The sequence below is a fragment of the Coregonus lavaretus genome (assembly GCF_964263955.1).
Source record: "Coregonus lavaretus genome assembly, chromosome: 7".
NCBI lineage: Eukaryota > Metazoa > Chordata > Actinopteri > Salmoniformes > Salmonidae > Coregonus > Coregonus lavaretus.
In genome coordinates, this window is record NC_139994.1 from 42736046 (window position 1) to 42763099 (window position 27054).

General features: G+C 43.1%; 1 protein-coding gene across 1 annotated transcript; it reads left to right on the forward strand.

The window, feature by feature from the left end:
* Positions 1–60: 60 nt before the first annotated feature.
* LOC311132678 (actin-binding protein WASF3) lies at positions 61–26374 on the forward strand (the record flags this gene model as incomplete). Its single annotated transcript, XM_084165947.1, has 10 exons — positions 61–193; positions 1303–1437; positions 16218–16371; positions 17028–17145; positions 17863–17940; positions 18487–18665; positions 23469–23768; positions 24013–24401; positions 24594–24647; positions 26214–26374. The coding sequence occupies 10 exons, from the start codon at positions 61–63 to the stop codon at positions 26372–26374; spliced, it is 1701 nt and encodes a 566-aa protein (XP_084022073.1).
* Positions 26375–27054: the final 680 nt, after the last annotated feature.

Genomic DNA, 27054 nt, shown 5'->3' on the forward strand with positions numbered 1-27054 from the left:
CTCTCTCTCTCTGTCCATTTCTCACTCTTTCTTGTACTTCTCTCTCCCCATAGATAAACCATGCCGTTGGTAAAGCGCAGTATAGAGCCTAGACACCTGTGTCGAGGTGCAGTACCCGATGGAGTCACCAGTGAACTGGAGTGTGTTACCAACAGCACCCTCGCTGCCATCATCAAACAGCTTGGCAGCCTTAGTAAGTTGTGTGTGTGTGTGCGCGCGCGTAGGGGAGGATAGAGAGGTGTGTGGGTGGGGTGGGGGGGGTTATGTGTGTGACTGTGTGTGTGTGTGAAATAAACACATCAGTGAAGGGCAGGAGAGAGACAGATAGCAGCATGGTTTTAACATGTGAGGCCATGTTCCGTGCTCCTATTGGTCTGGTCTGTGCCTCCTAGTGTTATCCTGATCTCCTATAGGGTTATCCTGTATGCTGATCAGGTATGCTATAGAGGTTCAGAGTGTGACTCTCTACTGTAGAGATGGGAATAGATTAACTTGACTTTCTGACCCAGACACCTGTAGATAATAATAATGGACACTTACCAGTAGTCTGACTCTTGAAGCTAATGCTAATTGTCAGTATTTGTGGCTCTACATTCCCCCAGCTTTGCCCTATGGCTTCTATGGGATAGCAGCAATATCTAAAGACTTAGTGTCTAAGGAGATATTATGTATTTATTAAATTGGAATAAACACGCTGTTAGGCAGAGTGGCAGTTAGTCATACCAGTAGCCTCTGCACAAATGGTTGCTAATGTGTACTCTTTAGTGTAGAATCCCTTGCATAGTGGAGTAAGTACACCTTGTTATTGTGGTCTAAAGGTATTCCTTTGACAGAGAAGCTTCATTAGACTAAAAGACAACTCAGACCTCCACCACCTATCCACCCTAGAGACAATGACTGAAGTGCACTTTGAAACCACCTTCACTCTGTGTTAGACTACATTATTGATGTGTGGTACAATATGTCTATATGTATCAGTGCTATAACAATGAGAAGTCCTTATATCTAAACAATAACCTGACATAGCACCCAGCAATGTTACAGTAGGTGCTGTTGTTTTAATTTATATTGTTATATCTTCCACTGGGGATATGCAGGGTCCCTTGACAAGGTACACACACACACACTGTGGGGCAGGCAGACTATAATGTATTGTTCTCTGCTAGATGTCAGACAGTAGCTCTGCAGGGGGCACAACACCCTGCAGTGAGACGATGGAGAATCCCTGCCCATTGATTAAGTTGTGTGTGTGTGTGTGTGTTTGTGTTATCCTGTGTACTAATGTGTCTCTTCAATCTGCAGGTCGTCATGCGGAGGACATCTTTGGAGAGCTGTTCAACGAAGCCAACAGCTTCTACATGAGAATGAACAACCTACAGGAGAGAGTAGACCTACTGGCTGTCAAAGTCACCCAGCTAGACTCCACCGTGGAAGAAGGTGTGTTTTCATCTTACTTTGTCACCTGACAAAGTATGTTGGTACATGGGATAAAGCATAGCAGCAGCTGCAGCAACATATCACCTGCACCCGCTTCACTGAGTGAATGTAGCTGTCTGTGTTGCAGCGGTGAGGTTTTCCCCAGTGCTGGTGTGATTGAATGAAGCCACTCTGTCTGTGGTGGAATTTGGAATGTGCATATGATCGGTAAATGCTAAATGGCATGCTTGTGACGACCCAACTCTGACGTCACCCCATTGAAGTTGATTTAATTTAAAACGGTTAAGGTAAGGGTTAAGTAAGGGTTATGGTTAAGGTCAGGGTTAGGATTTAGGGTAGGGTTGTCCCAAGGATCCCACTTAGCATCCACCATATGATCTAGATTGAGTGTGTACTGTGCTATCCCACATAGAAAATACTACAGTTTAATATAAAATACTAAAGTACTTAGTATAAAATTATATATTATTGTGTAGTATACTGTAGAATACTATACCCCACACTGCAGTATTCCTCAATCATGTAGTGCTTACTACATAATTTTGTAGTATACTGTAGAATATTATACTCCACACTGTAGTATCCCTCGATCGTGTAGTGCTTACTATAGTATTTTTTAGTATACTGTAGAATACTATACTACACAATGCCCTCGCCCACCTGGATAAGAGGAACACCTAGTGCACCATAGTGCCCGCCAAGCTCATCACCAAGCTTTCCCAAAAACACTATAGTGAATACTATAGTATATAAATATAGTAATACTACAGTATACTATAGTATTTTTTCATGTGGGCTGCTACAGTGGTGTGAGCTGTACTGTGCCTTAGCTGCAGTGGATTAGTGAAGTGACCCAGCTTTTCTTACAGAGATTCAGGAGGGATGAAACACAAACACAGACACGCACAAGCACGCGACACACACACACACACACACACACACACACACACACACACTGGATTCAGGAGGCATGAGCTGATCACCTGAGAGAGAAGCACTGTATTACACGACTAATAATAACTGTGCCTCTATCATATCCTCCTCTCTTTTCTCCTACACCTGTCCTCCACCTTTCTATTCCCTGTTTTCCCCTCTTCTCTCTGGCTCCCCCTCTTTTGTCCTTTTTCTTTCATATCATATTTCACCCCTTTCCTCTTCATATAGTATTTATTCTCCTCTTCGCTCTTATAGTTTTTTCTCCCCATCTGATCCTCTTCTCTCCTGTCTCCTACTCACCCATTCCACCCATCTATCCATCCATCCATCCAGTCCCCATAGGAATGCATTGTCTCTTCAGCCACATAGAGAAGCACTGTATTGGCAACGCATAGGGATGTGATGGTTAAGCACTCTGTGTGTGTGTGTGTTATGAACTCACGACTGTCTGACCTTCAAACGAACCAGCCACGCGCGTTTGTGTGTCTGCTGACCTTTTTCTAGCCTGTAGAGGTGTTCGACTCAAGGGATAGGGGTGAGTGCTTTTTAAAGTGTGTGTGCGCACATGTGGGTACGATTGTTTATGCGTGCATGGGTGCGTGTTTTGAGTTGTGGTTGTTGTGCCTGTGTGTGTATTTGGGTTTTGACTCTGGCTTTGTGGTTCGTCTGCTTGAATGTTTTGGCAGGTGTTTGTGTGCGTGTGTGTGTCAGCAGCTTTCCTCCTTCAGAATAGCCTCAGTATATCTTTAATGGCTGATTTGCTCATCGATGAGCCTCGTGCTGTGCTTTCATATTTGTCTGTCTGTGTGTGTGTGTGTGTGTGTGCGGGTGTGTGTGCGCATGTGTGTGTGGTTTCTGTGTGTATGCGTGTGTGTCTAAGTCCCGCTGACAGATGTAAAGACAGACGAAGGGACAGATGTCTGCAAGGATACATGGGGTAACATGGGAGGGAGGTATTTGTATTTATTAGGGATCCACATTAGCTGCTGCCAAGGCAGCAGCTACTCTTCCTGGGGTCCAAACACATTAAGGCACTTACATCACACATAAAACCAAATATAAAACAGTACATATACAATTATTTTACCACTACATACACTATATATACAAAAGTATATGGACACCCCTTCAAATGAGTGGATTCGGCTATTTCAGCCACACCCGTTGCTGACAGGTGTATAAAATTGAGCACACCGCCATGCAATCTCCATAGACAAACATTGGCAGTAGAATGGCCGTACTGAAGAGCTCAGTGGCTTTCAACATGGCACGGTCATAGGATGCCACCTTTCCAACAAGTCAGTTCGTCAAATTTCTGCCCTGCTAGAGCTGCCCCGGTCAACTGTAAGTGCTGTTATTGTGAAGTGGAAACATCTAGGAGCAACAACGGCTCAGCCTTGAATTGATAGGCCACGCAAGCTCACAGAACGGGACTGCCGAGTGCTGAAGCACGTAAGAATCGTCTGTCTTCGGTTGCAACACTCACTACCCGAGTTCCAAACTGCCTCTGGAAGCACAAGAACTGTTCATCGGGAGCTTCATGAAATGGGTTTCCATGGCCGCACACAAGCCTAAGATCACCATGCGCAATGGAGTGGTGTAAAGCTGGAGTGGTGTAAAGCTCACCGCCATTGGACTCTGGAGCAGTGGAAATGCGTTCTCTGGAGTGATGAATCACGCTTCACCATCTGGCAGTACAACGGACGAATCTGGATTTGGTGGATGCCAGGAGAACGCTACCTGCCCCAATGCGTAGTGCCAACTGTAAAGTTTGGTGGAGGAGGTATAATGGTCTGGGGCTGTTTTTCATGGTTCGGGCTAGGCCCCTTAGTTCCACTAAAGGTAAATCTTAACGCTACAGCAAACAATGACATTCTAGACATTTCTGTGCTTCCAACTTTGTGGCAAGAGTTTGGGGAAGGCCCTTTCCTGTTTCAGCATGACAATGCCCCTGTGCACAAAACGAGGTCCATACAAAAATGGTTTGTCAAGATCGGTGTGGAAGAACTTGACTGGCCTGCACAGAGCCCTGACCTCAACCCCATCGAACACCTTTGGGATGAATTGGAATGACGACTGCTAGCCAGGCCTAATCGCCCAACATCAGTGCCAGACCTCACTAATGCTCTTGTGGCTGAATGGAAGCAAGTCCCCACAGCAATGTTCCAACATCTAGTGGAAAGCTTTCCCAGAAGAGTGGAGGCTGTTATAGCAGCAAAGGGGGGACCAACTCCATATTAATGGCCATTATACAAAATGTATAATACCACCATACAACAATATTACAATGTATGTGAGTGTAGATTGCATGTGCTAGCGTTTGTGTGCATATGCGTGTGTCTGTACCTGTTTGTGTGTCTCTTCACAGTCCCTGCTGTTCCATAAGGTGTATTTTTATCAGTTTTTTTTAAATCTGATTCTACTGCTTGCATCAGTTACCTGATGTGGAATAGAGTTCCATGTAGTCATGTCTCTATGTAGTACTGTGCGCCTCCCATAGTCTATTCTGGACTCGGTGCATTCAGCTTGTCAAAACTTCTTACAAAAACAAATAGTGATAAAGTCAGTCTTTCCTCCACTTTGAGCCATGAGAGATTGACATGCATATTATTGTTAACTTTCTGTGTACATTTAAAGTCCAGCTGTGCTGCCCTGTTCTGACCTAATTGTAATTGACCACAAGACTGAACAGTAGTCCAGGTGCGACAAAGCTAGGGCCTGTAGGACCTGCCTTGATGATAGTGTTGTTAAGAAGGCTTAGCTACTGTTGTGTCAGCATGTTTTGACCTTGACAGTTTACAATCCAGGGTTACTCCAAGCAGTTTAGTCACCTCAACTTGCTCAATTTCCACATTATTAATGACAATATTTAGTTGATGTTCAGGGTTTAGTGAATGATTTGTCTCAAATACAATGCTTTTAGTTTTTGAAATATTTAGGACTAACTTATTCCTTGCCACCGATTCTGAAACTAACTGCAGCTCTTTGTTAAGTGTTGCAGTCATTTCAGTCGCTGTGGTAGCTGACGTGTATAGTGTTGAGTCATCCATATACATAGACACACTGGCTTTACTCAAAGCCAGTGGCATGTCGTTAGTAAAGATTGAAAAAGTAAAGGGCCTAGACAGCTGTCCTGGGGAATTCCTGATTCTACCTGGATTTTGTTGGAGAGACTTCCATTAAAGAACACCCTCTGTGTTCTGTTAGACAGGTAACTCTTTATCCACAATATAGCATGAGGTGTAAAGCCATAACACATACGTTTTTCCAGCAGCAGACTATGATCGATAATGTCAAAAGCTGCACTGAAGTCTAACAAAACAGCCCCCACAATATTTGTATCATCAATTTCTCTCAGCCAATCATCAGTCGTTTGTATAAGTGCTGTACTTGTTGAATGTCCTTCCCTATAAGCATGCTAAAAGTCTGTTGTCAATTTGTTTGCTGTAAAATAGCATTGTATCTGGTCCAACACAATTTTTCCAAAAGTTTACTAAGAGTTGGTAACAGGATGATTGGTCGGCTATTTGAGCCAGTAAAGGGGGCTTTACTATTCTTAGGTAGCAGAATTACTTTTGCTTCCCTCTAGGCCTGAGGGCACACACTTTCTAGTTGGCTTAAATTGAAGATATGGCAAATAGGAGTGGCGATATCGTCCAGTATTATCTTCAGTAATTTTCCATCCAAGTTGTCAGACCCCGGTGGCTTGTCATTGGTGATAGACAACAATACTTTTTTTCACTTTACGGAATTGGAAATTACGATGCTTGTCTTTCATAATTTGGTCAATTATACTTCGATGTGTGTGTGTGTGTGTGTGTGTGTGTGTGTGTGTGTGTGTGTGTGTGTGTGTGTGTGTGTGTGTGTGTGTGTGTGTGTGTGAGTGTGAGAGAGACTCAGTATTCGTCCATTTGGAAGACTTGGTGGTGTCAGTGTGTCTGAATGAAAAGCCACTCACTGCTTAAAAGAGGATTTCAGACACTGCTTCTGTGGCCCTAGAGGCTCAGTCTGTCTGCTTTCTGTGAGCTTTGAACAGTGTGAGCGGTGAGGATATGGCTTAGTCACTCTGCTCTGAAGTAGCAACAACAACATAGAGAAGGATGAAAGGAGGTAGCTACTACATCTCTCCTTCTTGTATTTCCTCTCTTCCCCAACAACCCTTGTCCTCCCTTCATTCCCTTATTGTCTACATCCTCCCTCTCACTTTCTCATCCTCCTTCTCTCCTTATCCCCTCACGCCTTGTCCTCCCCCCTCCAAAGAGAGAGACAGACTAGGAGGAGGGAGGGAGGATGGGTAATTAATAGTTTATGAGATGCACCACTCTCTTTCAGTTTCCTCATCAGCTGACTGGCATAGGAGTGGGGAGGTAGAAAGAGATAGTGAGAGAAAAAGACAAAGGACAAGAGATGGAGAGAGAGGGGAAACGAGAGAGGAAGACAGAGGGGCAAGGAGAGAGCAGACAGGAGACAGGAAAAGCTGAGAGAGAGGGGGAGGGAAGAAGAGAGAGAGAGAGAGAGAGAGAGAGAGAGGGCAGGCTCTTTGAAGAGGGGCTTTGGATTAAAGTAACATTAGCTAAGGTTCCATAATTCACATGGTCTCAAACACTATCAACATGCAGCTGGACATCACACACACACAAATTACAGGACATCACTTTTTATAATAGCGGTCCTTTGTAGCTCAATTGGTAGAGCATGGCACTTGTAACGCCAGGGTAGTGGGTTCGATCCCCGGGACCACCCATACGTAACAATGTATGCGCACATGACTGTAAGTCGCTTTGGATAAAAGCGTCTGCTAAATGGCATATTATATTATATTATAATGATGATCGCTGTAATTGTACTGTGTTTAACCTTTTTTTTGTGTGTGTAACATTTGAGTAACATATATTTAATTCATTTAGTAAGATGCATTGTTAGGTTTTGCAGTGCAGGCTCGCACACACACACACAGTAAAAATTAAGATACCTTAATAGAAAATGACTCAAGTAAAAGTGAAAGTCACCCAGTAAAATACTACTTGAGGTAGTATCTGGTTTTGAATGTACTTAAGTACAGTGGTGGGAAAAGTACTCAATTGTCATACTTGAGTAAATGTAAAAAGTAAATGCTATACATCAAATTCCTTATATTAACCAAACCAGACGCCACAATTGTCTTGTTTTTTATTTATGTACATGCAGCCAGGGTCACATTCCAACACTCAGGCATCATTTACAACCCCGGTATTTGTGTTTAGTGAGTCCGCAAGGTCAGAAGCAGTAGGGATGACAACGCGTTATATTATACAGTGCCTTCAGAAAGTATTCATACCCCTTGACTTATTCCACATTTTGGTGTTACAGCCTGAATTCAAAATTGATTAAATATTATTTTTTTCTCACCCATCTACACACAATACCCTATAATGACAAAGTGAAAACATGATTTTAGACATTTTTGCAAAGTATTGAAAATTAAATACAGAAATAATTCATTTACATAAGTATTCACACCCCTGAGTCAATGCATGTTAGAATCACCATTAGCAGTGATTAGAGCTGTGAGTCTTTCTGTGTAAATCTCTGAGAGCGTTCCACACCTGGATTGTACAATATTTGCAGATTATTCTTTTTTAAATTCTTCAAACTCTGTCAAGTTGGTTGTTGATCATTGCTAGACAGCCATTTTCAAGTCTTGCTATATATATATCAAGCTGATTTAAGTCAAAACTGTAACTAGGCCACTCAGGAACATTTAATGTTGTCTTTGCTACTGCAGTGTATATTTCACCTTGTGTTTTATGTTATTGTCCTGCTGAAAGGTCTCCCAGTGTCTGTTGGAAAGCAGACTGAAACAGGTTTTGTGCTTAGCTCTATTCCGTTTATTTTTATCAACAAAAAAAACCTAGTCCTTGCCGATGACAAGTTTACCCATAACATGATGCAGCCACCACCATGCTTGAAAATATGAAGAGTGTTACTCAGTGATGTGTTGTGTTGGATTTGCCCCAAACATAACACTTTGTATTCAGGATATAAAGTTCATTTCTTTGCCACATTTTTTGCAGTTTTACTTTAGTGCCTTATTGCAAATGCATGTTTTGGAATATATTTTTTTCTACACAGGCTTCCTTCTTTTTACTCTGTCATTTAGGGTTAGTATTGTGGAGTAACTACAATGTTGTTGATCCATCCTCAGTTTTCTCTTATCACAGCTGTTAAACTCTGTAACCGTTTTAAAGTTACGATTGGCCTCATGGGGAAATCCCTGAGCGGTTTCCTTCCTCTCCGGCAACTGAGTTAGGAAGGATGCCTGTATCTTTGTAGTGACTGGGTGTATTGATTCACCATCAAAAGTGTAATTAATAACTTACCCATGCTCAAAGGGATAGTCAATGTCTGCTTTTTTATACCCATTTACCAATAGGAGCCTTTCTTTGCGGGGTATTGGAAAACCTGCCTGATCATTTTTTTATTTTTTTTATTTTTTTATTTTTTTGGGGTGGGTAGATCAGCTTAATATTGCAGATACAGTGGGGGAAAAAAGTATTTAGTCAGCCACCAATTGTGCAAGTTCTCCCACTTAAAAAGATGAGAGAGGCCTGTAATTTTCATCATAGGTACACGTCAACTATGACAGACAAAATGAGATTTTTTTTTCCAGAAAATCACATTGTAGGATTTTTTAGGAATTTTATTTGCAAATTATGGTGGAAAATAAGTATTTGGTCAATAACAAAAGTTTCTCAATACTTTGTTATATACCCTTTGTTGGCAATGACACAGGTCAAACGTTTTCTGTAAGTCTTCACAAGGTTTTCACACACTGTTGCTGGTATTTTGGCCCATTCCTCCATGCAGATCTCCTCTAGAGCAGTGATGTTTTGGGGCTGTCGCTGGGCAACACGGACTTTCAACTCCCTCCAAAGATTTTCTATGGGGTTGAGATCTGGAGACTGGCTAGGCCACTCCAGGACCTTGAAATGCTTCTTACGAAGCCACTCCTTCGTTGCCCGGGCGGTGTGTTTGGGATCATTATCATGCTGAAAGACCCAGCCACGTTTCATCTTCAATGCCCTTGCTGATGGAAGGAGGTTTTCACTCAAAATCTCACGATACATGGCCCCATTCATTCTTTCCTTTACACGGATCAGTCGTCCTGGTCCCTTTGCAGAAAAACAGCCCCAAAGCATGATGTTTCCACCCCCATGCTTCACAGTAGGTATGGTGTTCTTTGGATGCAACTCAGCATTCTTTGTCCTCCAAACACGACGAGTTGAGTTTTTACCAAAAAGTTCTATTTTGGTTTCAACTGACCATATGACATTCTCCCAATCCTCTTCTGGATCATCCAAATGCACTCTAGCAAACTTCAGACGGGCCTGGACATGTACTGGCATAAGCAGGGGGACATGTCTGGCACTGCAGGATTTGAGTCCCCGGCGGTGTAGTGTGTTACTGATGGTAGGCTTTGTTACTTTGGTCCCAGCTCTCTGCAGGTCATTCACTAGGTCCCCCCGTGTGGTTCTGGGATTTTTGCTCACCGTTCTTGTGATCATTTTGACCCCACGGGGTGCGATCTTGCGTGGAGCCCCAGATCGAGGGAGATTATCAGTGGTTTTGTATGTCTTCCATTTCCTAATAATTGCTCCCACAGTTGATTTCTTCAAACCAAGCAGCTTACCTATTGCAGATTCAGTCTTCCCAGCCTGGTGCAGGTCTACAATTTTGTTTCTGGTGTCCTTTGACAGCTCTTTGGTCTTGGCCATAGTGGAGTTTGGAGTGTGACTGTTTGAGGTTGTGGACAGGTGTCTTTTATACTGATAACAAGTTCAAACAGGTGCCATTAATACAGGTAACGAGTGGAGGAGAGAGGAGCCTCTTAAAGAAGAAGTTACAGGTCTGTGAGAGCCAGAAATCTTGCTTGTTTGTAGGTGACCAAATACTTATTTTCCACCATAATTTCCAAATAAATTCATTAAAAATCCTACAATGTGATTTTCTGGATTTTTTTCCCTCAATTTGTCTGTCATAGTTGACGTGTACCTATGATGAAAATTACAGGCCTCTCTCATCTTTTTAAGTGGGAGAACATGCACAATTGGTGGCTGACTAAATACTTTTTTTTCCCCACTGTAGATTGTAACTTCCATCAATGTAATTGTCTGCATCACTTCCAATCCCCCATGTTTTTTACATATTTATTCCCCTTTATTACTTTTCAACCCCGCCATCCTTTCCCTACTTGGGGTAAATTAGTGAACAACAATGCCCAGGCCTCTACTTCCAGCCTATACTTACTATCTACACCTTATGGACACAGTCAATTTTACAATAATTCTATTTTATTTGTTTTTGCTCCTGAACTTCTTCTACTCTCAACCTCTCCGATCATTTTCATGATGTCCATCCGGTTTGCTTCTATATGCCATATCTTTCTAACTGTGCTCTTTCCCAAAAGCTCCCAACATACAACCTATATACTTATTATGGACACAGTATGCTTACATAATTAGTTATCTTGTTATTATTTGTTGTTATTTGTTATTAGTCCCATCCTTCAACTCCATTCAACACCTCCCATCTATCTCTTAACACCATCCATATAGGATTTCTATTTGCCATATATATTTCATCCGTACTGTGATGTTTTACAAAAGTTCTGAACCTTTCTATTCTCATTGCTTCTACAGATTGTGAATTAAAAATAAACATTTTTGCTAAAAGTATTATTATATTATTGATCGATTGACTATGACTTTTCAGAACACCCAGTAATGCTATCTGCAAGGTTAGCTCCAGGTAAATATTGCAATCCTTTAGCCAATCCTGGACCTGTGTCCAAAAACAAGCTACAAATGGACAGAACCAAAACAAATGATCTAATGATTCTGTCTCTTCACAGCAAAATCTGCAGAGCTGGGAAGATTTATCCCCCATATAAATAACCTTCTATTGGTAGCAAGAATTTTATATAATAATTTAAATTGAAAGATTCAAATTTTTGAATCCGGAGTCGTTTTGCGTATCAGTTCATAAACACTATGCCATGGGATCGGTACGTCAAAAATCTCTTCCCAACTATTTTGCAATCTATATGGGACGGCTGTCAATCCTTTGGTCCTGAAGTGAAACTGATATACTTTTTTATTTATCACAGTTTTCCTTAACCAATTATATTCTTTAATGCAAGGCAGACAGACAAGTTCCTTACTTTCTCCCCCTTCCACTTTCCTCTTTCATTTTTGCGGTAAGGCTGCAATTATTTGGTTGTAATTTTGGGTAGAGCAGACATTTCCATATGTTTTTGTTAGCTGCATGTGCGACAACTCCACCAGTCCTACCGATGTTATCATTTACGAAGATTATACCTTTTTAAACATTCTGTCAAAAAATAAAGGTTTTTTGTCAATTAGTATATTTGAATTTAACCACAATATTTGTTGCATTATTTGTTCTGTCGTTTCTAGAGGATTAAATTGAAATTGCAACCGACTTTCTATGGCTTGTTTTAGAAATAGTGATATTTGGGAGATGATTTCCTTTTCAAATAACTGAAAATGAGTGGTTGTAATCTGAATAAAGGGAAAAAGGCCATTCTTGAACATTGGGGGAGACAATCTTACTAATTTGCTTGAGAACCAGTTCGGATTTAAGTAACTTTTGTATGACTGAAGCTTTTAGTGATAGGTCTAATGCTTTAATATTTAATAATTTCTGTCCTCCGAATTCATATTCATTATATAAATAGGCCCTTTTAATTTTGTCTGGCTTGCCGTTCCAAATAAAATTGAATATTTTTTACTCATATAATTTAAAAAACTGTTCGCTAGGCTTAGGCAAGACCATAAGCAAATAGGTAAACTGGGATAATACTAAAGAGTTAATCGGGGTGATTTTTCCACAAATTGACAGGTATTTACCTTTCCATGGTAGCAAGATCTTATCTATTTTTGCTAACTTTCTATTCAAATGTATTGAAGTGAGATCATTTATTTACTTTGGGATATGTATTCTGAGTATATCCACATCACCATCAGACCATTTTATTGGTAAACTACATGGTAATGTAAAAATTGTATTTTCTTGTGATCCAATACGTAATATAGTACATTTATCATAATTTGGTTGTAATGCAGAGAGGTTAGAAAATGTATCTAGATCCTCTATGAGGCTGTGGAGGGATTCTAGTTGTGGATTTAAAAAGAAAACATGAATCATCAGCGTACAATGACACCTTTGTTTTTAAGCCTTGGATTTCTAATCCTCTGATATTATTATTATTGGATCTGATTTTAATAGCTATTAAAATAGCTATCTCAATGGCCACAATAAATAGATATGCCGATAGTGGACAACCTTGTTTCACTCCTCTTGACAGTTTAAAACTTTCTGAGAAATAGCCATTATTTACTATTTTACACCTAGGGTTACTATACATGATTTTGACCCATTTTATAAGAGATTCTCCAAAATCGAAATGCTACAGGTATTTATATATAAACCCCAGTCGTACTTTATCACATGCTTTTTCGAAGTCTGCTATGAATAGCAGGCCTGGTTTCCCATATTTTCCATAGTGTTCTATTGTTTCCAATACTTGCCTTATATTATCTCCAATGTATCTTCCATGTAAAAAACCTGTCTGATTAGAATGAATAATATCCGACAATACCTTTTTAATTCTATGCGCTATACATTTTTTTCTAGAATTTCTGCATCACAACACTGAAGTGTAAGGGGGCCTCCAATTTTTTTAATGGACTGGATCTTTATATTTTCCACTTGTATCCCATTTCAGTAATAATGAGATCAGACCTTCTTCTTGAGTGTCAGATAATCTACCATTTACATAGGAGTGGTTAAAACATGCTAATAACGGTCCTCTTAGTATATCAAAAAAGTTTTGGTATACCTCGACTGGTCTTTGTGGTTGAATCTGTTTGAAATTCGCTGCTCGACTGAGGGACCTTACAGATAATTGTATGTGTGGGGTACAGAGATGAGGCAGTCATTCAGAAATCATGTTAAACACTATTATTGTCAATGCATTTTATTATGTGACTTTTAAAGCACATTTTTACTCCAGAACGTATTTAGGCTTGCCATAACAAAGGGGTTCAATACTTATTGACTCAAGACATTTCAGCTTTTAATTATTTATGAATTTGAAAATATTTTCTAAAAACATAATTCCACTCTGACATGTGTAGGCCAGTGACACAAAATCTCAATTTAATTAATCAATTTAAAATTCAGGTTGTAACACAATAAAATGTGGAAAAAGTCAAGTGGTGTGAATACTTTCTGAAGGCACTGTAAGTGTGTGAATTGGACAATGTTGCTGTCCTGCATGAGCATTCAAAATGTAAGGAGTACTTTTGGGTGTCAGGGAAAATGTATGGGAGTAAAAAGTACATATTTCCTTTAGGAATGTAGTAGAGTAAAAGTGAAAGTTGTCAAAAATATAAATAGTAAAGTACATATACCCCAAAAAACTACTTAAGTATTACTTCAAAGTATTTTTACTTAGTTACTTTACACCACTGCACACAAACACATGTCTGCGAGAGAGAGAGTATGTTTGTAAGGGAGTGTATCTGTAAGTGTGTATGTTTGTCAATCCCTTAAACGCTGTGGGGATTTCACACCACTGTGCAGCGATCCAGGATCTCCCAGATAGTGCTGTAACACACACACCCTGACAGACATATGACTATTGTACCAGTCCAACAGATAAAGCCGTGTCAATGTAAAATCTGCTACTAACACATCTTTACCTTGGAGATATAAAAGGAACATATGGATTATGTTAGGACATGCTAGATGTAACCCTTAATCTGCTGTGATCTTACTGCTGATCCCTACATGGTTCCCCATAACCCATTCTTTCAGAGCTGGGAGGCCACCAGCACACACTGTAGCCCATGGAGAGCATTCCTCCCTGCGCATGATTTGTTTGATTAAAGGGGTAGGGTCATGCCAGGGGTGATTAAGCCACACTAAACTGACACTAAAGGTTAAACACAGCTGTTACTGTGGCTGCTATATGTTGCACCTTACACTATATTGTACTGTATATGTTGTAATGTATTGTTAACTGAATTATTTTTTTATCCCTCTTTTCAGTTACCATGTCAGTTACCAGTGTGTTTTTGTGCTGATACAATCAATATCGATTTCCAGGACACAGATTAAGCCAAGTGCTGGACTAAAGCGCATGCTCCATTGAAGTAGCTTTTTAGTCCAGGACTAGGCTTAACCTGTGTCTAGGAAACCACTCCTCAGTATAAACTCAGCAAAAAAAGAAATGTCCCTTTTTCAGGACCCTGTCTTTCAAAGATAATTTGTAAAAATCCAAAAGACTTCACAGATCTTCATTGTAAAGGGTTTAAACACCGTTTCCCATGCTTGTTCAATGAACCATAAACAATTAATGAACATGCACCTGTGGAATGGTCGTTAAGATACTAACAGCTTACAGACGGTAGGCAATTAAGGTCACAGTTATGAAAACTTAGGACACTAAAGAAGCCTTTCTACTGACTCTGAAAAACACCAAAAGAAAGATGCCCAGGGTCCCTGCTTATCTGCATGAACGTGCCTTAGGCATGCTGCAAGGAGGCATGAGGACTGCAGATGTGGCCAGGGCAATAAATTACAATGTCCGTACTGTGAGACGCCTAAGACAGTGCTACAGGGAGACAGGACGGACAGCTGATCGTCCTCGCAGTGGCAGACCACGTGTAACAACACCTGCACAGGATCGGTACATCCGAACATCACACCTGCGGGACAGGTACAGGATGGCAACAACAACTGCCCGAGTTACACCAGGAACGCACAATCCCTCCATCAGTGCTCAGACTGTCCGCAATAGGCTGAGAGAGGCTGGACTGAGGGCTTGTAGGCCTGTTGTAAGGCAGGTCCTCACCAGACATCATCGGCAACAACGTCGCCTATGGGCACAAACCCACCGTCGCTGGACCAGACAGGACTGGCAAAAAGTGCTCTTCACTGACGAGTCGCGGTTTTGTCTCACCAGGGGTGATGGTCGGATTCACGTTTATTGTCGAAGGAATGAGCGTTACACCGAGGCCTGTACTCTGGAGCGGGATCAATTTGGAGGTGGAGGGTCCGTCATGGTCTGGGCCGGTGTGTCACAGCATCATCGGACTGAGCTTGTTGTCATTGCAGGCAATCTCAACGCTGTGCGTTACAGGAAAGACATCCTCCTCCCTCATGTGGTACCCTTCCTGCAGCCTCATCCTGACATGACCCTCCAGCATGACAATGCCACCATGCACAGAACGAGCAGTATGGCTGATTTCCTGCAAGACAGGAATGTCAGTGTTCTGCCATGGCCAGCGAAGAGGCCGGATCTCAATCCCATTGACCACGTCTGGGACCTGTTGGATCGGAGGGTGAGGGCTAGGGCCATTCCCCCCCAGAAATGTCCGGGAACTTGCAGGTGCCTTGGTGGAAGAGTGTAACATCTCACAGCAAGAACTGGCAAATCTGGTGCAGTCCATGATGGGGAGATGCACTGCAGTACTTAATGCAGCTGGTGGCCACACCAGATACTGACTGTTACTTTTGATTTTGACCCCCCCTTTGTTCAGGGACACATTATTCAATTTCTGTTAGTCACATGTCTGTGGAACTTGTTCAGTTTATGTCTCAGTTGTTGAATCTTGTTATGTTCATACAAATATTTACACATGTTAAGTTTGCTGAAAATAAACACAGTTGACAGTGAGAGGACGTTTCTTTTTTTGCTGAGTTTATAAATATATATATACTATATATATGCTATAAACGTGCTGATGGTTTTGTGTGTGTCTATCTCTCTTCTCCAGTCTCTCTGCAGGACATCAACATGCGTAAGGCGTTTAAGAGCAGTACCATCCAGGACCAACAGGTGGTCTCACGGACCTCAGTCCCCAACCCTGTGGTAGAGATGTACCATCGCTGTGACAAACCTCCACCTCTCAACATACTCAGTACCTATAGGTTAGTACCTTTTTAGTATACTTATCTCCTAGCCTGACTACCCATCCACATCGAGCCGGCCAAACACCACACCCACCAGCGTTTCTTCTCCACAATGATTCTGGATTTGCTTTCCTCCCTGACGTCTTGTAGAATACAAACACATTCCGACCGTTTCAATTGGTCCCAGATACCGATGTGTTGGGCCAGAGCCGGCCTGGCCTAACATCATTTGCTTTGATACTCTGATTGGTTAGAGATGATCCAATGGCTGATTAATTTGTTTTGTACCCCGCCCCTCATTTTGACGTTAGGCAACTTATCTGCTATTGGTTAGTTAAACCTCTGTCCCCAACCCTGTGGTAGTGATGTACCATCGCTGTGACAAACCTCCACCTATCAACATACTCAGCCTCTATAGGTCAGCACCTCAGTATACTCAGCCCCTATAGTTAGCCTGTAGGTCAATTAAACCACCACCTCTCTGAAAACGTACAGGTAAGATCATCCTCACAATTGCTGTGAATCCCAGTCTGATGCTGAGAAAGGCACATCACTGACCCAATGCTCTGTGAATGACTAATGCAATAGATGCAATGCACCTGACCCATTTCTCTCCCTCTTCCTCCCTTCTCCTCTCTCTCTCTCTCTCGCTCTCTCCATCCCTCGCTCTCCAGGGATGATAAGAAGGATGCGTTGAAGTTCTACACAGACCCCTCCTACTTCTTCATGCTGTGGAAAGAGAAGATGCTTCAGGCCACAGAGGACAAGAGGAAGGAAAAGAGACGACAGAAGGTGTGTGTGTGTGTGTGTGTGTGCAAGTATGCGGATGCATGTGTACTTGATCTCTTCCTTCTCTATCTGTCACTGCCTCTTTCTCTCTCTTCCCCTCTTTCCTTCCCCTCTTTCACTCTGTGCCTCTGGTCGTTGTGTCTCCTTGCTGACAGTGCTTGTGTTCAAACATGTCAACTAGAGGCACTCCAGTGAGGGTGTGCTGAACTTTACTATACTGTATTGCTTGGATGGGGAAAGAGAGAATATCATCCATTACTGCTTCACTGCTATGTTCTTTGCATCTCCACATGCTTCTTTTGATCTCACATTCCCTTTGCTTTGCTGCGTTATAATCCAGGCTGTGTGTGTTCTGGTACACACTCCCTGTGTGTTTTGAACTCAATCACATCCCTCACGCCCCTTCTACGTCCAATTCCCCTAGAAACATAACCCCTCTTGCTGTCTAAAGAGAACTTCAGTTATAACCTCTCTCTCGGACATCTATATCCCTCCTTTCTGTCCCTCCTTCTCCCTCACTCTGCTTCTACTCCCCAGTCCCACTATCGCCCCTCTACCCCTGTTATCACCTGTTATCACCTGTCTAAACCTCCAGACTTTCACCAGTAGACTATCTCCTCCTCTCCCCCTCTCTCTTCCCCCACTCTCACTCTCTCCCATTTGTATAACCACAGTATATCTAATGTGTTAGAGCTCTCTATCTCCACGTCTCCCATCCAGACCAGCTGTCCGGCCCACTCTGACCAGGGTAGACCCCACAGCAGACAGGCTCCACCTCGCAGCCCACTACCCAGCTCCGTAAGACCGCTACATCCACCGCTATGTTCTCGTGTCCCCCGTCCTTGTCTCCTCCCAGGCCCTCTGGGTGTCCCCTGGGTTTCCCCTTCCCCTTCCACTGCTATGTCTCCCTGTCCCTTGTCCGGTGTCCCTTGCGTGTTCAATGTCTTCTACGTCCCTGTTCCCTATGTTCCCTGTCCATGTCTCCGCCCAGCTCCGTAAGACGCCACCACTACGTCCCTGTCTCCTCCCAGACCCCTCCGTCTGCGTGTCACCCTCCCGTCTCTGTCCCTCCACCAAACTGGTCCCTTATACCCATCCGTCTATGTTTAGGACTGTTTTATGTTGTGTTGATTATGTTTTATCTTGCTTAACATTGCTTAAAAGTTTGGCTTATAGTGGGACTGGGTGAATTCTGCTGGTTGAAGGTGTGTGATAATGGTGGAGGGCTCTTGTTCTCTCTGTTTGTCCCTGTGTGAAGAGAATACTATCCATAATAAATAAAGCCCTTTGTATTTGTTTGTTTGTCTCTCCTTCCTCCCTCCCTCCCCTCCATCACTCCATCAGGAGCAGCACAAACAGGTAGAGGACCCGGGAAGGGAGGTGAAGAAGGTTCGTAAGGCCCGTAATCGCAGACAGGAGTGGAATATGATGGCTTATGACAAGGAGTTCCGCCCCGATACCAGACTCACCCCCTCACCCTATCACGGAATGTCCTCCGAGGGGTCGCTATCACCCGATAACAGGTGAGCCCAGAGTCAATGAATTGGTCAATCTATCAATTACTCAACCAATCGATCAACCGATTTCTATTTGTGTAGTGCTTTTTACAAATACAGTGCTTTCGGAAAGTATTCAGACCCCTTGACTTTTTCCACATTTTGTTACCTTACAGCCTTATTCTAAATGGATTAAACAAATTATAATCCTCAGCAATCTACATACAATACCACATAATGACAAAGCAAACACAGGTTTTTAGAAATGTTTGTAAATATGAAAAATATATATACAGTACCAGTCAAAAGTTTGGACACACCTACTCATTCAAGGGTTTTTCTTTATTTTTACTATTTTCTACATTGTAGAATAATACTGAAGACATCAACACTATGAAATAACACATATGGAATCATGTAGTAACCAAAAAAGTGTTAAACAAATGAAAATATATTTTATATTTGAGATTCTTCAAATAGCCACCCTTTGCCTTGATGACAGCTTTGCACACTCTTGGCATTCTCTCTACCAGCTTCACCTGGAATGCTTTTCCAACAGTCTTGAAGGAGATCCCACATATGCTAAGCACTTGTTGGCTGCTTTTCCTTCACACTGCCGTCCGACTCATCCCAAATCATCTCAATTGGGTTGAGGTCGGGGGATTGTGGAGGCCAGTTCATCTGATGCAGCACTCCATCACTCTCCTTCTGGTAAAATAGCCCTTACACAGCCTGGAGGTGTGTTGGGTCATTGTCCTGTTGAAAAACAAATGATAGTCCCAGTAAGCCCAAACCAGACGGGATGGCGTATCGCTGCAGAATGCTGTGGTAGCCATGCTGGTTAAGTGACACTGTCTATCACAGACAGTGTCACTAGCAAAGCACCCCCACACCATAACACCTCCTCCTTCATGCTTTACGGTGGGAAATACACATGCAGAGATCATCCGTTCACCCGCACCGCGTCTCACAAAGACACGGCGGTTGGAACCAAAAACCTCCAATTTGGACTTCAGACCAAAGAACACATTTCCACCGGTCTAATTTCTATTGCTCATGTTTATCGGCCCAAGCAGGTCTCTTCTTCTTATTGGTGTCCTTTAGAAGTGGTTTCTTTGCAGCAATTCGACCATGAAGGCCTGATTCACACAGTCTCCTCTGAACAGTTGATGTTGAGATGTGTCTGTTACTTGAACACTGTGAAGCATTTATTTGGGCTGCAATTTCTGAGGCTGGTAACTCTAATGAACTTATCCTCTGCAGCAGAGGTAACTCTGGGTCTTCCATTCCTGTGGCAGTCCTCATGAGAGCCAGTTTCATCATAGTGCTTGATGGTTTTTGTGACTGCACTTGAAGAAACTTTCTAAGCTCTTGACATTTTCCGTATTGACTGACCTTCATGTCTAAAAGTAATGATGGACTGTTGTTTCTCTTTGCTTATTTGAGCTTTTCTTGCCATAATATGGACTTGGTCTTCAAGGCATGGGGTGGCTATTTGAAGAATCTCAAATATAAAATATATGTTGATGTGTTTAACACTTTTTTAGTTACTACATGATTCCATATGTGTTATTTCATAGTTTTGAAGTCTTCACTATTATTCTAGTAAAAATATAGAAAAACCCTTGAATGAGTAGGTGTGTCCTAACTTTTGACTGGTCGTGTATATACAGTGCCTTCGGAAGGTATTCAGACCCCTTAGCAATCTGCACACAATACCCCATAATGACAAAGCGAAAACAGGTTTTTAGAAATGTTTGCAAATGTATAAAAAATATAAAACTGAATAATCACATTTACATAAGTATTCAGACCCTTTGCTATGAGACTCAGGTGCATCTTATTTCCATTGATCATCCTTGAGATGTTTCTACAACTTGATTGGAATCCACCTGTGGTAGATTCAATTGATTGGACACGATTTGGAAAGGCACACACCTGTCTATATAAGGTCCCAGAGTTGACACAGTGGCCTCCATCATTCTTAAATGGAAGAAGTTTGGAACCACCAAGACTCTTCCTAGAGCTGGCCGCCCGGCCAAACTGAGCAATCAGGGGAGAAGGGCCTTGGTCAGGGAGCTGACCAAGAACCCGAAGGTCACTCTGACAGTGTTCTAGAGTTCCTCTGTGGAGATGGGATAACCTTCCAGAAGGACAACCATCTCTGCAGCACTCCACCAATCAGGCCTTTATGGTAGAGTGACCAGACGGAAGCCACTCCTCAGTAAAAGGCACATGACAGCCCACTTGGAGTTTGCCAAAAGGCACCCAAAGACTCTCAGACCATGAGAAACAAGATTCTCTGGTCTGATGAAACCAATATTGAACTCTTTGGCCTGAATGCCAAGCGTCACATCTGGACCTGTTACTATCCCTATGGTGAAGCATGGTGTTGGCAGCATTATGCTGTGGGATGTTTTTCAGCTGCAGGGACTAGGAGACCAGTCAGGATTGAGGCAAAGATGAACGGAGCAAAGTACAGAGAGATCTTGAACCCGATCAAACATCTCTGGAGAGACCTGAAAATAGCTGTGCTGCAATGCTCCCCATCCAACCTGACAGAGCTTGAGAGGATCTGCAGAGAAGAATAGGAGGAACTCCCCAAATACAGGTGTGCCAAGCTTGTAGCGTCATGCCCAAAAAGACTCAAAGCTGTAATTGCTGCCAAAGGTTCTTCAACAAAGTACTGAGTAAAGGGTCTGAAAACGTATGTAAATGTGATATTTCTGTTTTTTATTTGTAATAAATTAGCAAAAATTTCTATAAACCTGTTTTTGCTTTGTCATTATGGGGTATTGTGTGTCGATTGGGGTATTGTGTGTAGATGGTCACTCTGACAGAGCTCCAGGGGACTCTCAGACCATGAGAAACAAGATTTTCTGGTCTGATGAAACCAAGATTGAACTCTTTGGCCTGAATGCCAAGCGTCACGTCTGGAGGAAACCTGGCACCATCCCTACGGGGAAGTATGGTAGTGGCAGCATCATGCTGTGGGGATGTTTTTCAGCGGCAGGGACTGGGAGACTAGTCAGGATCGAGGGAAAGATAAACTGAGCAAAGTACAGAAAGATCCTTGATGAAAACCTGCTCCAGAGTGCTCAGGACCTCAGACTGGGGCGAAGGTTCACCTTCCAACAGGACAACGACCCTAAGCACACAGCCAAGACGACGCAGGAGTGACTTCGGGACAAATCTCTGAATGTCCTTGAGTGGCCCAGCCAGAACCCGGACTTGAACCCGATCTAAACATCTCTGGAGATACCTGAAAATAGCTGTGGGGTGACGCTTCCCATCCAACCTGACAGAGGTTGAAAGGATCTGCAGAGAAGAATGGGAGAAACTCCTCAAATCAAATTTTATTTGCCACATGCGCCGAATACAACAGTGAAATGCTTACTTACATGCCCTTAACCAACAATGCAGTTTTTAAGAAAGGAAAAAAATAGTGTTTAGTAAAAAATCATAAAAACAAATAGCAAACAATTAAAGAGCAGCTGTAAAATAAAATAACAGTTGGGAGGCTATATACAGGGGGTACTGGTACAGAGTCAATGTTTGGGGGCCCCGTTAGTCGAGGTAATTGAGGTAATATGTACATGTGGGTAGAGTTAAAGAGACTATGCATAAATAATAAACAGAGTAGCAGCAGCGTAATAATCACAGACAGCAAATAATCTGGGTAGCCATGATTAGCTGTTCAGGAGTCTTATGGCTTGGGGGTAGAAGCTGTTAAGAAGCCTTTTGGACCTAGGCTTGGCGCTCCGATACAGCTTGCCGTGCGGTAGCAGAGAGAACAGTCGATGACAAGGGTGGCTGGAGTCTTTGACAATTTTTAGGGCCTTCCTCTGACACCGCCTGGTATAGAGGTCCTGGAAGGCAGAAAGCTTGGCCTCAGTGATGTACTGGGCCGTACGCACTACCCTCTGTAGTGCCTTGCGGTTGGAGGCCAAGCAGTTGCCATACCAGGCGGTGATGCAACCAGTCAGGATGCTCTCGATGGTGCATCTGTATAACTTTTTGAGGATCTGAGGACCCATGCCAAATCTTTTCAGTCTCCTGAGGGGAAATAGGCTTTGTCGTGCCCTCTTCACGACTGTCTTGATGTGTTTGGATACAGGTGTGCCTAGCTTGTAGCGTCATACCCAAGAAGACTCGAGGTTGTAATAGCTGCCAAAGGTGCTTCAACAAAGTACTGAGTAAAGGGTCTGAATACTTATGTAAATGTGATATTTTAGTAAATTGTTTTTAATAGATTTGCAAAAATGTCTATAAATCAGTTTTTGCTTTGTCATTATGAGGTATTGTGTGTAGATTTATGAGGAAACAAATCTATTAAATCATTTTAGAATAAGGTTGTATCATAACAAGATGTGGAAAAAGTCAAGGGGTCAGAATACTTTCCGAATGCGCTGTACATGTGGTCCTCTGTAGCTCAGCTGGTAGAGCACGGCGCTTGAAACGCCAAGGTAGTGGGTTCGATCCCCGGGACCACCCATACACAAAAATGTATGCACGCATGACTGTAAGTCGCTTTGGATAAAAGCGTCTGCTAAATGGCATATTATTATTATTATTATTATTATTACATGTGTCATGAATTGTTCAGTGACTGGCCAGTCTTCAGTGTGCTAAGGCACAGTCTAGCTGTCTTCTGCCCTCTGCTGGGTAAAAAAAAAAGTCTAACTGAAATCCATAATATTTCTATATCTCATTTCCAAGGAATCTGATATTCCCAGTATGGACTTTATAAGAAGGATATCACTTTAATTAACTGAAGTTTTTGTGAACAATATTCTTTGTCCTCAATTCCCCCTCCCTCTCCCCTCCCAGGTCGGTGGCATCAGACATGGGTGAGCACTCCTACCCGGCCAGCCCTAACCACCCCTCCCAGCCCCCCTCCGCCCCCCACCCTATCGACGTTGCCCCCCACCTCACCCAGACACCACAGACCCAGTCCTTAGACAGAGGTGGGTACCCTCGACCTAACCTCCCCTCTGGTGCAGTCGCTGGGGGAAGACATATCGCCTCTCTGGGGCGCACCCAGCACCCCCACGCACCCCCCGCCCCCTCTGAGGGGGGAGCACTCAATGGACCACGGCAGCAGTCTGTCAAGGACTACAGGGCATATGGGTAAGAACACCGCATAGAAATAGAATCACCAAACACTAAATTGACTGTGAATGTCCATTCTAGAAATTCTAATTCTCGAAGCCTTTGTAATTCTAGAAGAATGTCTTTGACACTAATATTTGACATATAACATTTCACTTGATTTTAGTTAAGAGAATTGATCCAGCCAACAGATTTGCCCACTGTTGCCAATTAGTGTCTGATTGTGTTCTTTCTCTCTTTCTTTCTCTTCCTCCTCCCTTAGCGGCCAGCCATCAACCATCCCTGAGTACTTCACCCCCCCTGCCCCTCCCCCCCCCCCACTCATCCCCTCCGCACAGACCGCCTTCGACTCCACCTCCCCCCTTCCTCCCCCCTCCCTTCCCCCCGGGGCTGTGGCGGTCATGTCCCGCCCTTACAGTCCCTCCCCTCCTCCCCCCGCCCCCCCTGCCAACTATGTCCCCTCCCCCTCTCACCCCCCCTCCGGTGCCCCTCCCACTGCCCCCCCTCCTCCCCCGCCCGGCCTGCCCCCCTCCCACATCCTGTCTCCGGCTCAGGCCATTGGTGGAGAAGCTCCTGCCACCAAGAAGGGCCAGATGCCGATGATTCCAATAAGCGACGCTCGCAGCGACCTGTTGGCCGCCATACGTAGAGGTGAGACAGAGGGGGAGAGAATTGGGGTGTGGATGTGGGTGTGTGTGTGGGGGGGTTGTATGTGTGTGTTTATGTATGCGTGTGTGTATTTTTTTCTTGTTTAAGTTTGTTTTCGTGTGTGGGTTTGTGTGTGTGTGTGTGTGTGTGTGTGTGTGTGTGTGTGTGTGTGCGCATGCGTGTGTGTGTGCTTAGGTGTGCTTCCGATGAGCAATGCTCGCAGTGAACTGCTGGCAGCCATACGCAGAGGTGAGACAGATAGAGGGAATGTGTGTGCATGTGTGCATGGATACATGTGTATCCACTTGTGAATGAGTACATTTAGCGTATGTGAAATGGCTAGCTAGTTATCGGTAGTGTTGCACAATATACCGAAACTTCAGTACTTTGTCGATACTAGAACATGAAAAACGTTTCAGTACTAGAATTTCTGTTACTTTCGGTACTTCTGTCAAATGTGTCTCACGTCATAACTATTTAGAGGATCAAATCTCTCTATCAGCGCAGATGATGTCCCCTTTATAGCGCGAGCGCACTGTGCATGCCTCTTGCCTGCTCCACTTACTCATTTCTAGAGCTAGCTCTAGCCTGTCCTGAGGAACCACTGCACTCACTGGGAGTCTGGGCTGCATCATCTTGGCTCCCCACTCATGCTGCACAGAAGTAATCACACTTGAATAATGCAACACGGCATGTAGAAATGTTGAAAATGTTAATTACTGTAACTGAAAACAATGACCATACAGGCTAGAACACTTTACAATGCAAGAAGATACCGGTAGCTTCCAGCTTTGTAGGCCAACTTCCCTTGCTAGCTTTGTTTGTCATAATATGCAAACCATAATGCAAAATATACTGATTTCAAAGCTGATTCATTCACATCGTCTCCCTCACATCACGTCTCTCGCTCTAAATGAATGTGAGTGCATGTGCCTCTTAAATGACGTCAACACTGGGTCTTAAAGAGACAGCGCATACTTTTATAAAATAAGAAATTGCTTCTCCTATGAAAATGTTGTTGATCAGTACAATAAAATAAGTCCCAAATGAATGGGAAACAGATTGTTTGTCATCTGCAGCCCCTTGATTTACAGAGATTTACCATTCAAATAAATGATTACCATTTATGTTGTTATGTAGTAAGATTGATAAAAACAAAGTCAAATTGATTGCAGAATTGTATAATTGATTTATTAATGCGTACATGCTGTCTGAAATATTGACATAAAAAATGTATAATGTAATGATATTGAACTCAAAAGATGCCCAACGATTGAACAGAGCGGTAGCTGAGTTTATCTGTTTAACCTTATCGAGTATCATGATACTAAACCTGGTATCGGTATCGAAGTAAAGATTCTGGTATCGTGACAACACTAGTTAGCTGTGTGTTTGTAGCTTTCCTCTGTGATGAGACCTATAAGGAGATCATTCCCCTTAGAAGCATGGCTTTGGTGGTCCGTAGGGTTGCAAAATTCCGTAAACTTGCCCAAAATTCCCTGGTTTTCCAGAAATCCTGGTTGAAAGATTCACGGAATTGGGAGGGGAAAAAACCTGGGAATTTTGGGGAAGTTACAGGAATTTTGCAACAGGTAAGGCTGCTTCTGTGGGTGACACGCTGTCGATGTGTTCAGAGGGTCTCTGGTTCGAGCCCAGTGAGGGACAGGGACAGAAGCAATACTGTTACATACATATGAAGCTCTGTGTGTGTGTGTGTGTGTGTGTGTGTGTGCCTGCGTGCCTGCCTAGTGTATGTATCTATCTAACCCCTCACTCCCTCCATCCCTCCTTCAATACCTTCCTCCATCTCTCCAGGTATCCAGTTGAGGAAGGTCCAGGAACAGAGAGAGCAGGAAGCGAAGAGAGAGCCAGTTGGAAACGACGTGGCCACCATCCTATCACGTCGCATCGCCGTCGAGTACAGCGAATCAGATTCCGACTCCGGCGGGGAGGACAACGGGGAGTGGTCCGACTGAGAGGGGTCAGGGGTCAATGGGTTAAGGTGGGACAATGGTTAGGGGTCAAAGTATTCAAAACTTTATTCAAAATGATTGAATTAAAATTCAATTTCTGTCCCCGCTCCCACCACACACACATAGAGACTTTAAAGGGATAGACCAACCCCCAACCCACCTAACATTGCTGTGCTTAAGTAGCATTGCTAACACACTACATTACCTCTACTCAAGCACTATAACTGTAACACAACCAATCAACCAATCAAGCAATGCTATACTAGAGGACTGCAGTACATGCCAGTGTACAGTACAACACTACAACAAGCTATAACTCAACTTCACTTTGCTGAAGTAAACTAAATGAAATGGTCTGAAATGGAGAAGAGGAAATGGAGGGAAGGGATTATTTGTAAATACATAGAGGAGCACAAGTGAGGAAGGGAGATAGAAGGTGGGTGACACATACATGTTTTTATTCAGTTATTTATTTCATATGGCACATCATTCACAATCTGTGAGTAAAGAGATGCAAATATGTATCCATAGCAACTAACACTAAGCATCAGAAAGTTCAGATAGTTGCCCTCGACAACGCTAATTCTAGAACACAAACAGACAAGGTCCCGGGGATTGTCACTGCAAAACATGAGGGGTGTGGGTGTGATGCACCCTGGGATGCCATAGTGTGTGAAACTGCA